We start from the raw sequence: 14,160 nt of genomic DNA, 5'->3' as shown, positions 1-14,160 counted from the left end.
TATACGCGCGATTAAACGCGTTTTAAATTACACTATTTCTCGGAAAGGGTAGTGTAAACAGACAAGGATGACATGGGCTTAGGAAGAGGCAGGGTAGGATGACTGCTATATATAGTTATTGGCCACTCTTAGTGTAAGGCCTGAGTGGACGCTCGAGTTGGGCGTGCAGCGGGGCGGGGTGTGCGGCGTGCATGTCAAACAAATGCAAACGTATAGGAGCGGCCTTAGTGCACGCTGCTCAAATCACTTGGGAGCCCGACGCCACGCTGCACGCCCCGCCGAACGCTCCGCTCCGAGCGTCCACTCAGGCCTTACACTTAGAGCTCATTTAGAAGGCGCGCGAACTCGTATACGATTTTAGTTACATTGCGCACCAATGGAGGTTACAGCAATTCAGCCGACAGATCAAATGACGCAATGTAATGAAACTCGTATGCGAGTTCTCGCACCGTCTAAATGAGCCCTTATAAGGCTTCAGTTAGCTGGTTTCTCCCGGATTTGTTAGGAGTGGCCAATAACTATAGCAATCGCCCTACTCTTACTCCAATACATAGGGCCCGAGAAATAGTGTAAATTTTAAAACGCTTTATAACCTTGTATTATAATTAACGCATAGTTATTTTGCGCTCAGCTAGCACGATTCCTTTATAGCCGATGTAGAACATTCGTATATTTAGTCTCTTTCTACCGAACTGTGTAAGTGCGAAAGGGACAAAATGTTTTATTTCGACTTTAAAAGTATTGTGTTAAGTTTATTTTGTAATACTCCACGTCTACTGCTAGTATTACATGGGTTCAGTGATTTTGATGTAAATATTCCATAGGTTATTAGATTTCAGTTTTTTAAATGTTGAAAGTCACGACTATATTATGTAACACAAAGCAATATTAATGTGTTAAAGTCCATTTTAAGTATACTGTAAATTTTGGCGACCAAAAAGGTTGACTTTAACCTTTTGAACGCCAGACGGCGAAAGAATATGCTGTTTCCCGGACGCGAGGCGATTGTTTAAGCGAAATTGAACTTAACGGAGTCCCGCGTAAGTCCCTATTGCTTTGGCAGAGCTGTCGGCTGTAACCGTCGTTGGCATCCTTGGCTTGGCTTTCCAATGACGCCCACTGCTGACTGTGGCGGTCAAAAGGTCAATAATAATGTATTTAAAAAAGTAATCAAAAATATATTTAGGTAAGTAATGTATCTTATCTTATCTCTATCTTTGGGGTATTAATTAATGATAGTGTAATAAAAAGCTTAGAAAACTAGTAATCACCTGTGGAATAATTTACATACATTGTCACTGTACAGAAGCTTTTAGTTCATAGATTATAAACTTGTATGTATTTTATATTATGTACTTACTATTGTAATTTAATCTGCACATTTATCAGAATAAACTTGTTACTGAAATTTGTTTAATTTATTTGTTTTCATTGTCACACATACACAAAACAAAGGCCTAGAATAAAATAATAGTATGAGACAAAGGGAACAATTTTAGGTTTTCCAATCACAGGGCAAAACAAGTGGTATATGTTTGACAGTCTTAGGTATATCTATGCGCAAACTCCTTAGTGTAGATCCTTGTACCTTGCAACCAACAGCAAACGCATTCAGTGCCGAAAACCCGACTATCGGGTATTTTATGAATCCGTTTCCAGGCCGGACGACCCGATAGTCGGGATCGTGGTACTACAGCTTTATATGACGAATTTTTTGTGACCTGGCGTGGATGTCTTGTTTGGCTAGGTGGCAATGAATGTGTTAAATAAGGAGAAATAAAACTTTAGATACAATACATTTATTAACTATTTACAAACCTTATGCAACTAACTTAAATGGCAGTACCACGCTCCAAATTCTGTTTAATCTCAGCCGTGTGCTCTCCGTAGAACCTCTCAAGCTTCTTATTGAACTTGGCGTTCCTCTCGTTGATGTAATCAATGTCTGCATCGTCATTATGGATACGTCTGCGTGAATATTTCGCGCGCTTGGCGATCTGGCCTTCCAAGTCGTCCACCATCTTGTCAACAGCTTCCTTCCGGTCCTGGTGCATGCCGTGAATGATCACGTTAGGCCCGCCGTAGAACGCATCGCCGTATTTTTGTTTCTGTTTCTCGTATTGCTCCATATCTGCTGTTGGCATGTTTTTAACTAATCTGTTGTACTGCCTCACTGTCGCTTGCTCGTAAGTAGAGAACCCTTGGTCTGGATTTTTCTTTTTCTTTTTACGCTCTAAACGCTCCGCTTCGACTGCGGAGATATTCAGCAATTTCACTCTGTCGTAATCTTTGCCTTCTGACTCCGCTTCGCCTCGTTTCTTCTGGTCGTCGACGAGCCACTCCGCCTGGCGTCGCTTCGCCTCATAGTTCGGGGGCAGCTTGTTTCTAGTCTCTTCAGCCACGACTTCCTGGTGATTTTGTGTTCTAGCCTCATTTCTGGCGGAGTGCAGAGTGCGCAGTCTCTTCATTCGTTCTGCTTGTTTCTCCGCGAATGTCATTTCCTTGCCTGATGCAGAAGGTCCCGCTGATTCTGTTTCACTCATTTTTGATTCTTTATCTCGTAAAGTAAATTGTAATTTGTAGAAATCTTTAAAATAACCCCTCAATTCCCACAAATAAACAAGCTAAGCTCCACAAACGATTTGACACTTGACAATGACATCGATGACGTCATACGTCAAAAAGCCTGTGAATAATAATATTCATATTTTTTCGTGGGTAACATTGAATGACGGTCATAATCTGAACAATGAACATAATAATAAATTGTAGTTATTTAAATTAAGCTCCGTATCAATACTAGAATCAAAATTATATCATCAATATGATATAACTATCAATATTATATATTCGTAAGAAAAAAAATTGTCACGTGAAGTTAGCCGCACATCGTCAAAAATTTGCCGAACGAACATGAACGAAGTGAAGTGAGTCAGTCAATCGGTGTTTTGATACGGTGACGGTCGTGTAAAAAAGTGTGTTAAAGCGTACATTCTCTAAAACCGAAGTGTTTCTTAAGTTCATGATGTCGGATGAAATCGCAGAGAATGGAACAGCGAACGGCGACGTTCCGGAGATCGAGCTGATCATAAAGGTATTAACTATGCACGTGTTATGTTAAGATTACCGGGTCGGCGTAAACGCGGCACGCGCTTACGAACGCGAAGAGTTGGCAAACGTGAGAAACATAAAACATCTTAAGTGGGATTAGTCGGTTACCATGGTGTCGCAAGGCTGTGTGTGTCTGTTTGTCGGCGTAGGAGCGCTCGTGAGTCGTGTACGGTGCAGCGCCCGCGGCTCTTGTGCATGAAAGTATATTATTATTGCACTTAGTGCACTTATAATGCGCGCAATGTAGGTCAACGCGACTTTGTTTTGTTTCCCGGCCATCTGGCGAGCTTTGATGCACTTGTTGTGATTTTGCCGTAATCTTTGATTGTAACATTAATCATGCAGTATTCTCGGAAGTTAATCCATTATTTACATACCTAACTGGCTGGTTTTAGATATAAAACTATGCTTATGTCAATATGTGGCTATGTTTAGTAATGACTAACCAATGGTTGTGACCAATGGGTCATCATGACTCATACTATTTTCCTGTCCTCAATAGAGAAGGATAAAAGTATAAATTTATAACCAATGTCATAGTATAAGTACCTACTTAGAACATTGTTTTATAACTGAACATGTGAGCTTAAATGTTATTCTTACAAGTTTTACATACATATTATTACATATGTAACTTCACAATATGATTCAGTCTTATTCATATCTTAAAAGTTAATAGAGTCAGACCTAAAAAAGTCTGCAGCGAATTTGATAGCCCACGCAGTGCAAGTGTTGTTTATAAGTCACAATTTCATAGAAGTTTGATGTTTAAACTAACACTTGCACTGCGTGAGCTATCAAATCCGCTGCAGACTTTTCTTGGTCTGACTCTAAGTAGGCAGTTCATTTCATAGAATTATTTATTTATTTAAACTTTATTGCACAGTCAAAAAATGTACAAAAGGCGAACTTAATGCCAGAAGGCATTCTCTACCAGTTAACCCTCGGGCCAAACAGAGAGCAAGCAGTAATAGGTGCAAGAAAAATTAAAAGTACGAACAGTTTAATATTAAACATAAATTTTTATGTTGTAATAATCTAGATACTTCAACAATACACAGTTGTACTTGTCCAATTTCTTGCTCACATTTGTACCACCTGCCTCTTGTTTGTTTTTATTCCCATCATACCATTTTTTTTGGATTGGATATAATCATTTGGTGCTCCTTGCCTACTTAAGTACCTATACCTACTACTGAACTGTTGCTGCTGCACTAAATCCTAATATTTATTTCAAGAAATTAACATTCCAAGAGATGCAATACAATGATCCCCACACTAGGCTCAGCCTACAACGTAGATCTTAGAGAAATATTGAAATCGCATGACATGGCTAACCAACCACCCTGCAGAAGTAAGAAATGGTGTACCATATGAAATGTAATAAGCAGTAAAGTTTTAACATAAACCTAAAACATCAGCAACATACAAACAAATTACCATCAATAAAAGTTGCGGGCAACCACATTTATAAATTTACAACTCCCTACAATAAACTAAGTGTCCGTAATATAGCCACAGGCCACATTTATAAATTTACAACTCCCTACAATAAACTAAGTGTCCATAATATAGCCACAGGCCACATTTATAAATTTACAACTCCCTACAATAAACTAAGTGTCCATAATATAGCCACAGACCACATTTATAAATTTACAACTCCCTACAATAAACTAAGTGTCCGTAGTATAGCCACAGGCCACATTTATAAATTTACAACTCCCTACAATAAACTAAGTGTCCGTAATATAGCCACAGGCCACATTTATAAATTTACAACTCCCTACAATAAACTAAGTGTCCATAATATAGCCACAGGCCACATTTATAAATTTACAACTCCCTACAATAAACTAAGTGTCCGTAATATAGCCACAGGCCACATTTATAAGTTTACAACTCCCTACAATAAACTAATTGTCCATAATATAGCCACAGGCCACATTTATAAATTTACAACTCCCTACAATAAGCTAAGTGTCCATAATATAGCCACAGGCCACATTTGTAAATTTACAACTCCCTACAATAAACTAAGTGTCCATAATATAGCCACAGGACATGTTCCTAATAAATTAAAGAGCTATCCATGAATCAACTGCCATAAAGGGTCATAACCAATTGAATTTATATTCAAGTCATGCGGCCTTCCTTGTATGCTAATGCCGTTATGCAATATTTTCTCAATTACCATAGTAATTGGTATTGTTAATGATTATAATATAAATATGGTGAGTGTTAACAACTGGCTGAAGGTAATTAATAGTTTCTGTTATTTGTAGAGAATGCCAGATGCACTTTTGAGGGAGACATAGACATTGTTTCTTGTCATCCTTGAGTAAAAGAAATGTTTTATATTTAGATGGAACACCATTCATACTGCAGAAACGCATTGAAATTGTAACTTTATTAGGGTAAATAGTAGGTTCAAAATTCAAAAAAGTTTGAAGTAGAACTTTTAAGCATTTGCTTTGCAGTCATTAAAAATTTCATCATAGATTATTTGTTATTGGCAAAAAGAACATATGTGACATTTTCAACTAAAAGGTACCACATTGTTGGTTGTTGATAAGGTTGATTTCAAAATGAAGCTTTATGGTAGTAGCGTCTTATTGACAACCTACAATAAGTACCCTTTTGGCTGAAAACTGCATACTACTTCTAGGTACTTGGCAAAAGGATTATGTCAATGGTGTCCTGTTTTAGGTGAATAAGTATAGTCACAGCCTTATATGTATATGCACTTTTTTACCTTATGCCATTATTGGTTGAGTGCTATATAGATCCCATCTATTTTTTTATTTCAATTATTTATATGGCAACTATACAGCTTAAACTATTTATTGAGTACATGTAAAGTAACTTACAAAAGCATAATCATAAATATCAGATATTATTCTTCAGTGATAAGCACACTTACCCTACTTATCGGCTGCACCTTTAACAACGATTACAATTAATGGATAGGTATTATTATCACAATTATACTTATTTTATCATTATCACTGAAGTATAATAAAGTGTTACAACTAATAGTGACACAACCGGATTTAAATGGAATGATTATCGTTTAAGATACCTAATTTTAATTTATCACATCGAAAATCTAATCATTTTGTTTCAAAAGTAAGGTCAATGCGGCCAAATCCGTCTGCGGGTGAATTCCGACACAAACAGTACACTTGTCAATTTCATTGCTTTTAGTTCCAGCTGTCAAAAGCATTATGCTCTGTAAGTCTGTAGACGGTTGAAAAAAAAACCAAGCATTCCAAGGGTTCCGTACATTAAGTTAGACTCACGCTTGACTGCACTGGAATGTAATTTTTTTGGCTATTTTCTTAAATAACTTCTAACCTATTTATTTTAAAATTATAAAAAAAAATATTTGAAATTCCCAATATGAGCTCTTTCATTTGATAGGTATGGTGGTCCAAACCTTGACATCCAAAAATTTTTTTTAGATTCCTCACGTCGTGGGCTATCAGAATATAACCCCATGTATGTTAGCCGATTTTTTGTAGTTTTCGAGTTCCACCCAAATCGCGAAAAAAAAATTTACCTGAAAAAAAAATCGCGATTTCGGGGTTGGTCCCATAGTAAAAGTTGCTTAGTATAATCCTAACCTCCCTGGCAACGGGAATGCAGTTATTTTTTAGCCACTCTGTATGGGAACCCCGGAATTTCATAACAAAAGTTAAAAGTTTAAAAAATCATAACTCGAAAACTACGAAAAATCGGCTAACATACATGGGGTATATTCTGATAGCCCACGACGTGAGGAATCTAAAAAAAATTTTTGGACGTCAACGTTTGGACCACCCTGTACCTATAACATTTTTTAACTTTTTCATTCACCCCCCAAAAGTGGCCCCCATGTTTAAAATGTATTTGTTTATGTTACATGTCCGTCTTTGGGTCACTAATTTACATATGTGTACCAAATTTCAACTTAATTGGTTCAGTAGTTTCGGAGAAAATAGGCTGTGACAGATGGACAGACAGACGCACAAGTGATCCTATAAGGGTTCCGTTTTTTCCTTTTGAGGTACGGAACCCTGAAAAACTCTTAAAAATGCTTTAAAAACTGGCAAAAGGTCACTATACATGACCACCCCGTTGCATATCTGTCTACCAGACATATTTGAAGTATTAGCGGTAATATGGCCTTTAGCATATGTACCGACATCTCATTAATGAAGTTTGTAGCTTGTGTATTTTTTATCAGCTGTTGCATGATTCGCGCGGCCGTTCATAATTCATGCTCTTGACACTGTCAACACGGTGTAATTATTTTGCTTGTCTTTTTGATGTCTGCTTAATGATTTATTTATGGGCTCATGAATTACAGTTTACGTGTGTTGTGTTATAATTAAGTCAATTTTGATAAATAGTCTGTCAATGTGTCAAAAGATTCGTTTTTAGGGTTTGTTCCACTGTCCGTCTGTCTGTCACCGGGCTGTATCTCATGAACCGTGATATTAATGTATTTCTGTTGCTGCTATAACAACAAATAATAAAACGTACGGAACCCTCGGTGGGCACTTGTCCAGTTTTTAGGGTTCCGTACCCAAAGGGTAAAAAACGGGACCCTATTACTAAGACTTCGCTGTCCGTCCGTTCGTCCGTCCGTCCGTCCGTCTGTCACCAGCCAGCCTATTATGGATAGCTTTATCCATCTTTATCCACGTGATAAAAAAACTGTCACTGTTTAACACCGTGGGAAAGAAAGTGACGGACACCGTTTTATCACGCTGTCACGTAGACAAGAACGACCATCATATCCGTACAGGCTGTATCTCATGAACCGCGATAGCTAGACAGTTGAAATTTTCACAAATGATGTATCTCTGTTGCCGCTATAACAACAAATACTAAAAATAAAATAAAATAAATATTTAAGGGGAGCTCCCATACAACAAACACGATTTTTTTGCTCTATTTTTTGTTGATGGTGCGGAACACTCCGTGCGCGAGTCCGACTCGCACTTGGCCGGTTTTTTATATACTTATCTAATAGCAATAAGCTACAAATTTCTCACTTATCCCGCATTATCGTCCTAAAATGTCATTACTAAACTGTCCAGTAAAGCGTGCCATTACTCACCCAGGACTTGCGATTTGTCAGCCGAGGGTCCTAATTAGGGTCCAATTAGCCCTTCCTGAGCACCTGCAGCACCTGAGCATTCCTGGCTGTGTACTATAGTAGACGCAAACCAAACTGACGACCGGGGTCATATCACTATCTCTCTCACCCTTCCTACGACTACGCGATTGTGAATGAGAAGTTTTACCCCGGTCGTCAGTTTGGTTTGCGTCTACTGTAACAGAACACTGATTATAAGTAGACTTTATGCCTTTACAATAAGGCTTACGTATTGCCAATTAAGTGTCGATGGTTTTCGTGTGGTCCTGAGAGCTGCCAAGTGCTGGGTGTAGCACCAGCGTAAGAAGACCTCTATCTGTATAGTATAGAGGATAGACCTATAGTGGTTAGTTTCAGAATGATTGTCTGTGATCTTTCTGTGATCGATGGGAATTAAGCACTACACACGTCGATGGTCATTTATTTTTGGCTGTTTGGCCGACTGCTTCGCTCCTTATAACATTGAAAACCTTTTTAAAACACATATGTACTAAATAAGTAATATGTTTAAACGCGTCTAGACTCCGACCACACTATCTCATTCTTATTTCTGTAGTAAAAAATGTGTGTAACGATATATTTGACCACTTTGGCCATCACTGTCCGGAGAGAGAGAGATAAACTGGGTTGATAAACTTTTTGTTATTCTGCCATTTTGTTAGAAGATCTTGTACGCCATGTTCTACTAACACGCTTGGGTGATGGCCCTTTATAGAAAGGGCGTGTAAGTACCGATAAAAATGTACTAAGTGAATTTTAATGCCTTATAATCAAGTTTTAAAGAGTGACCCAGGAGACCGTAACTATGACAACGAGAGACAAGCCAATTCACCCATCTACTACTGACTTTACATCAGATTAGAGTTGTACCTACAGGTGCAGTAATGCCTGATAGATTTTCCAAGACGATAAATCTACCAGCCCGTCTTCAGTGTTTCATGCTTCGCGGCCGTTAAACGTTGTTTTGGTCGTCAATCGTGTGCTGCGCTGAATTATATAATTTTAATTGGCATTCTGCAAATTGCGACGATACGCCTCTGGAACGCGGTTGATCTATGAGGGAAATAATCTGCTTCTATGTCTGAATGTAACGCGGAACAGACAAATGAAAGTCATTTTAGTCATGTGATACGCAAATACGCAATCGATGCAGTCATTTGTTTATGATGATATTTAAAAATGATATCAATCGTCCCACACTAGTAATTTTCCAGTCCCTTCATGAATCACTTAGGAACTAGCCTATTCAAGAATATCCCATAGGAATATCAAAATCATAGGTACCTATTGCAATAGGAACATTTCAGCTGTTTTATAAATCCTTCATCACCATTTACTAAAAACTTTTTCAAAAATACGAGTATCCATACTCATGCTCTCATCATCTTTAACTACGCTTTATTTATCACAGGAATATCAATCGTCCTGCACTAGGCATACTCTCCAGTTTCTTCTTGAACCACCACTTCAATAAGTCGGAAAGGAAAGCACTATTCCAGAACTTTCCTTCACAAACCTCTCATCACCCTTAACTACGCCTTATTTTATCACAGGCAGATCAACCGTCCTGCACTAGGAATACCAGTTCCTTCATGAACCATCACTTTCTGACTATTCCAGAATTTTCCTTCACAAATCGTGCTTATTTATCATAGGAATATCAATCTTCCTCCACTAGGAATAACCTCCAATCTTCCTTGCCGCCTCCCTCCCCCGGTGGGGCGGGAATGCGCTCTCTAGCACGCGCGCGAAACAGAAACCGTCGTTGGAAAGTGACGCTGCACGCGACGCCTCGTGCTAGGGCAGACCCATTAGCATGTCCAATATGTCCATTGTTAATTATGATTATGCTAAGAAGATCTGTTCTGCTCAGTCGTGGGGAACGGGTTTCTAGATGCCTATCGATTGATTTGAAAATGTCAAATGCTTTCGTTTTCACGATTTACTTGCTAATTATTGTACACCGTAAGAGATATGCGTCTGCATGGTCGAGGAAAAAATATGATCACGAAAAATTACAATTAACGAAATATACACAAGGGAAGATCTATGAACACTTGAGTGAAAATTACACATCATGACATGACGTTGGCCTCTGGACAAAGCTACATTATCAAATTCCTAGAAACACCCGCTAATCCATCCAAGATCTTAAGTAGGTACATAACTACATACATAGTTGTTTTCATTGCACAAGGTCGCGTCTTTTGGTGACTTCTGTCACCAGTGGTTTCCATTTTGTCCTGTCCTTGTTGTATTGAGCAGAAAAAATCGTTCTCTAGAAAAAAAAAACAAAAAATTGTGACTAAAAATTCAGTCAGGATCCTTATTATACAGTCAGCAGCAGAAGTTGCTAAGCGGGGCCAGGTGTTCAAAATGATCTCGACGCGACTTTATTGTTAGGAGAATAAGAGCGTGTCAAGGTAATGTATAGAACACCTTGCCCGCTTAGCTACTTCTGCTGCTGACTGTACGTGTACACAGACAAGAGTTTAATTAGAGGCAGCATTACGAGCATGAACATTTTTCTAGCATCAAAATTTGATGTTTTTGCAATAGTCATTACTTTCATATCGCGTTTAACGCTCTAGTGTACAATATTCGTGATTTCAATATTCACCTGCTTATCCAACCCACACCAACCTTATCTTATCGGGTGTCATTTACAAATCGCCTGACTCGTAGAACTAATTACAGTGAAACTTTGTGAAAAGGGACCTGCTTAAAATCAATACTTTAAATTTAATATATGGTGTCCAGTCAGCAGCATAAGTTGCTAAGCGGGCCAGGTGTTCAAAATGATCTTGAAGCGACTTTATTGTTAAGAGAATAAGAGCGTGTGAAGGTAATTTTGACTACCTCGCCCGGTTACCAACTTCTGCTGCTGACCAAACTGCGCCCCTCCTTTCCTTAGCAGGAAAATGAAGTCATTTATTAACGATACTTCAGGAACGTCTTTAGTCAAAAGATTATGTTTACTTTTAATTGCTCTGCTGATACACAAATTTCTTCGGACAGACTTCCAAAACTTTTTTGAATTAAGTAGCACAATATCTGAACATATTCAGAACCTGCGGGCGCAGCACGGTTCCATTTTTATCGCATATCACTATGCGCGTCCCTTTCGCACTTACATACTTGTTAGAACGTGACAGGCATGGCGATAAAAACGCCACCGTGCTACGCCGCCAGGTTTATTATCATTCATTTGGAGCACTGACTTCATATAAAAGAAATAGACACACAAAGCAGAACAAAAACGTCAACAAATGTGGATCCCAATGACGTATTCGCACCATTTGCATTGATGATAAAAACTCTTACGTAAATTTTGAGTCAAGATAAATATTTCGTACAGAAAAGAGCTTAATGTCGTAAGCATTAAGTGTCAAATTTGCAAACATAAGTACCTACACTGTTAAAAAAATTAGTCCGATGGCACTAAACGTAACGTATTTATGTCAAACAACGTCAAACGAGAATAATAAACACAGACTTGTAATTGTCGCTCGCGCTTGACAGACAGCTGAAGTGTGCGAAAGGGAAGCCCTCGCGTATATGAACATCGCATGAGTGCGAAAGAGTCAGACTACAAATGAGAAAACGTGACCATTTTGGAGTTTGACAACGGCCGCGGACGGCCAAGAGCGTATCACCGTAATTTTCAATGTGAAAAATATACACAAATTCGGATGAAAACTATTTGATTAAGTAATACAATGAAGATAGTGTCTTGTAGTGTACCGGATTTCAGTGTCACGGGGCCAAATAAACCTAGCAAATACTCATTTCAGAGGAATTATGATATTCCGAGCGAAATTTTCTTGACGATATTTTGTCAAATTAACAGCATAAAAAGTGTAAGAAGCCGGTTTATACAGTTAATTATAAGTTTTTCTTTCTTTGTGTGCTAATATTTTATCATATTACTCAATAATTTAAGATATTTTGTGTAAAAACATAAACTGTTACTTTACGCTAGGGCTTGACAAAATGTTCAGATGACAGTATCGATAACTTGTCGGTATATTAATTGCTATGTAATAATTTCTTCACAAGACATCATTAAGATATTAACCTTTATAACCGACTTCAAATAATAACGATTGTTATACCTTTTTGAAGGTGCACATGTTTAGCAGTAAATTTAAACTTCACTTTCCAACACAGTAAGAGTTAGACTAAGATAAGTCTGTAACGATTTTGATAGCACACGGAGTTCAAGTGTTATTTATACGTCATAATGTCGTAAATTTTAACGTTTGAAAAAAAAAACCGGCCACGTGCGAGTCGGACTCGCGTTTCAAGGGTTCCGTACATTAAGTCCGACTCACGCTTGACCACATTTCTGATAGATTTTCCTGTCATCTATAGGTAAAGAACTATTTTGTGTATTTTTTTTCAAAATTTTAGACCCAGTAGTTTCGAAGATAAGGGGGGGGAGGGATGGTCATTACTTGCCTATTTTCTTGAATAACTGCGAAACTATTAATCCTAAAATTATAAAAAATATATATTTGAGATTCTTACAATGAGCTCTTTCATCTGATATGTAACACGATATAGTTTGAAAAAACTTTATTTTTTAATTTTCTCATTTACCTCCCAAAAATGGCCTCCATATTTAAAATTCATTTGTTTACGTTACACGTCCATCTTTGGGTCATAAACTTACATATGTGTGCAAATTTCAACTTAATTGGTCCAGTAGTTTCGGAGAAAATAGGCTGTGATAGACGGACGGACAGACAGATAGACAGACGCACGAGTGATCCTATTAGGGTTCCGTTTTTTCCTTTTGAGGTACGGGACCCTAAAAACGGTAATTTACAAACAAACAAAGAAATTTACAAACTTATAACTAGGTAAATATAAAAATTAAGGGTAGGTATATAATTATATGCTATTAGGCCATAGGTACCCGGCTAAATGTACCTAGTACGCTGCTGGCGTTTCCTCTTTGCACCGCTAGCGAAATACGCTGGATAATACGTTTAAAATAACACATTTGAAAAAGTTGTCGATAAAGCAACCAAACACCGACAGATTATTAATATGTTGTAACATGACATCACTATTTTTGAACTCACATAGACAATTTACGCACACACTTGCATTTCATTTTTGGTCGCACTTTTGAAGATTGACAGTTGTTCTTGTCTATTCTAATTCTATGATAATGAACGAATGGAGTCACTTTGGTACACTTTAATATGTATTACTGTACAGAAAAACCAATTGAAGTAATAAATAAAACAAATTTAATTTAATCGGGAGCTCAAATAAAATTAATTCGTGGTTCAAATTCAAACAAATTTCGGGAGCTCAAATAAAATTAATTCGTGGTTCAAATTCAAACAAATTTAATTTTTAATAAGTAAGTATACCTACGTCTTTAAATACTAATTTCCTTGAAATAAATTCAACTTATTAAATAAAATAACTGTGTATTTTAGATCTACATTTACTCATCGCACGGGTGCACGGGGACATTTAGGTACTGATTGGTTTTTTTATAATGTCCATACTTTATAAAAAAAATTCTGTGGTTGTCACTGTGTTCAGATAGGTTTAGCATTTACAGTTAGTAGCCCTTATTGGTGTTGTATATGTCGGAAACAGGGAAATGCGCCGAACACACAAGTGCCGTTTTGCCTTGTTTAAAACTGCATCACCCCTATCTCTTGCTATAAGTAATTAAATAGCAGTCCACTTTACACGTCGCATAGGTTTTCTTGGAAATCTTGAATTTAAACATAATATTATTCCTTACGAATTCCATATAAAAATATAAAAAAAATATTGACCTCACATCGACTCATTAGATTTTTGTTCCTTGACATCCCTTCTTTGGTACTAACAAATTAATTTATTCAAAACCATAAAATTACCACCAGATTACA

The 14,160-nt window shown here is 37.5% G+C and overlaps 2 protein-coding genes across 2 annotated transcripts in view; one reads left to right on the top strand and one right to left on the bottom strand.

Annotated features, from left to right (window-relative positions):
* Positions 1-1,783: 1,783 nt before the first annotated feature.
* On the bottom strand, positions 1,784-2,591 carry LOC134653889 (pre-mRNA-splicing factor Syf2). The gene has a single exon (XM_063509251.1). It carries the CDS (start codon positions 2,541-2,543, stop codon positions 1,833-1,835), a length of 711 nt encoding a protein of 236 aa, XP_063365321.1. The 5' UTR covers positions 2,544-2,591; the 3' UTR covers positions 1,784-1,832.
* Positions 2,592-2,930: 339 nt separating this feature from the next.
* LOC134653952 (chloride intracellular channel Clic) overlaps positions 2,931-14,160 on the top strand; it is a 74,511-nt gene continuing 63,281 nt past the window's right edge. Inside the window, exon 1 of the mRNA XM_063509321.1 lies at positions 2,931-3,094. Within this exon, the coding sequence (XP_063365391.1) occupies positions 3,023-3,094 (72 nt within the window). The 5' untranslated portion in view covers positions 2,931-3,022. The remainder of the gene's footprint in view (positions 3,095-14,160) is intronic.

Source organism: Cydia amplana, chromosome 14, assembly GCF_948474715.1.
Source record: "Cydia amplana chromosome 14, ilCydAmpl1.1, whole genome shotgun sequence".
In the NCBI taxonomy this organism is placed as follows: Eukaryota; Metazoa; Arthropoda; class Insecta; order Lepidoptera; family Tortricidae; genus Cydia; species Cydia amplana.
Note: the sequence above shows the minus strand (reverse complement) of the source record. Positions and strands in the feature narration are given on the sequence as shown.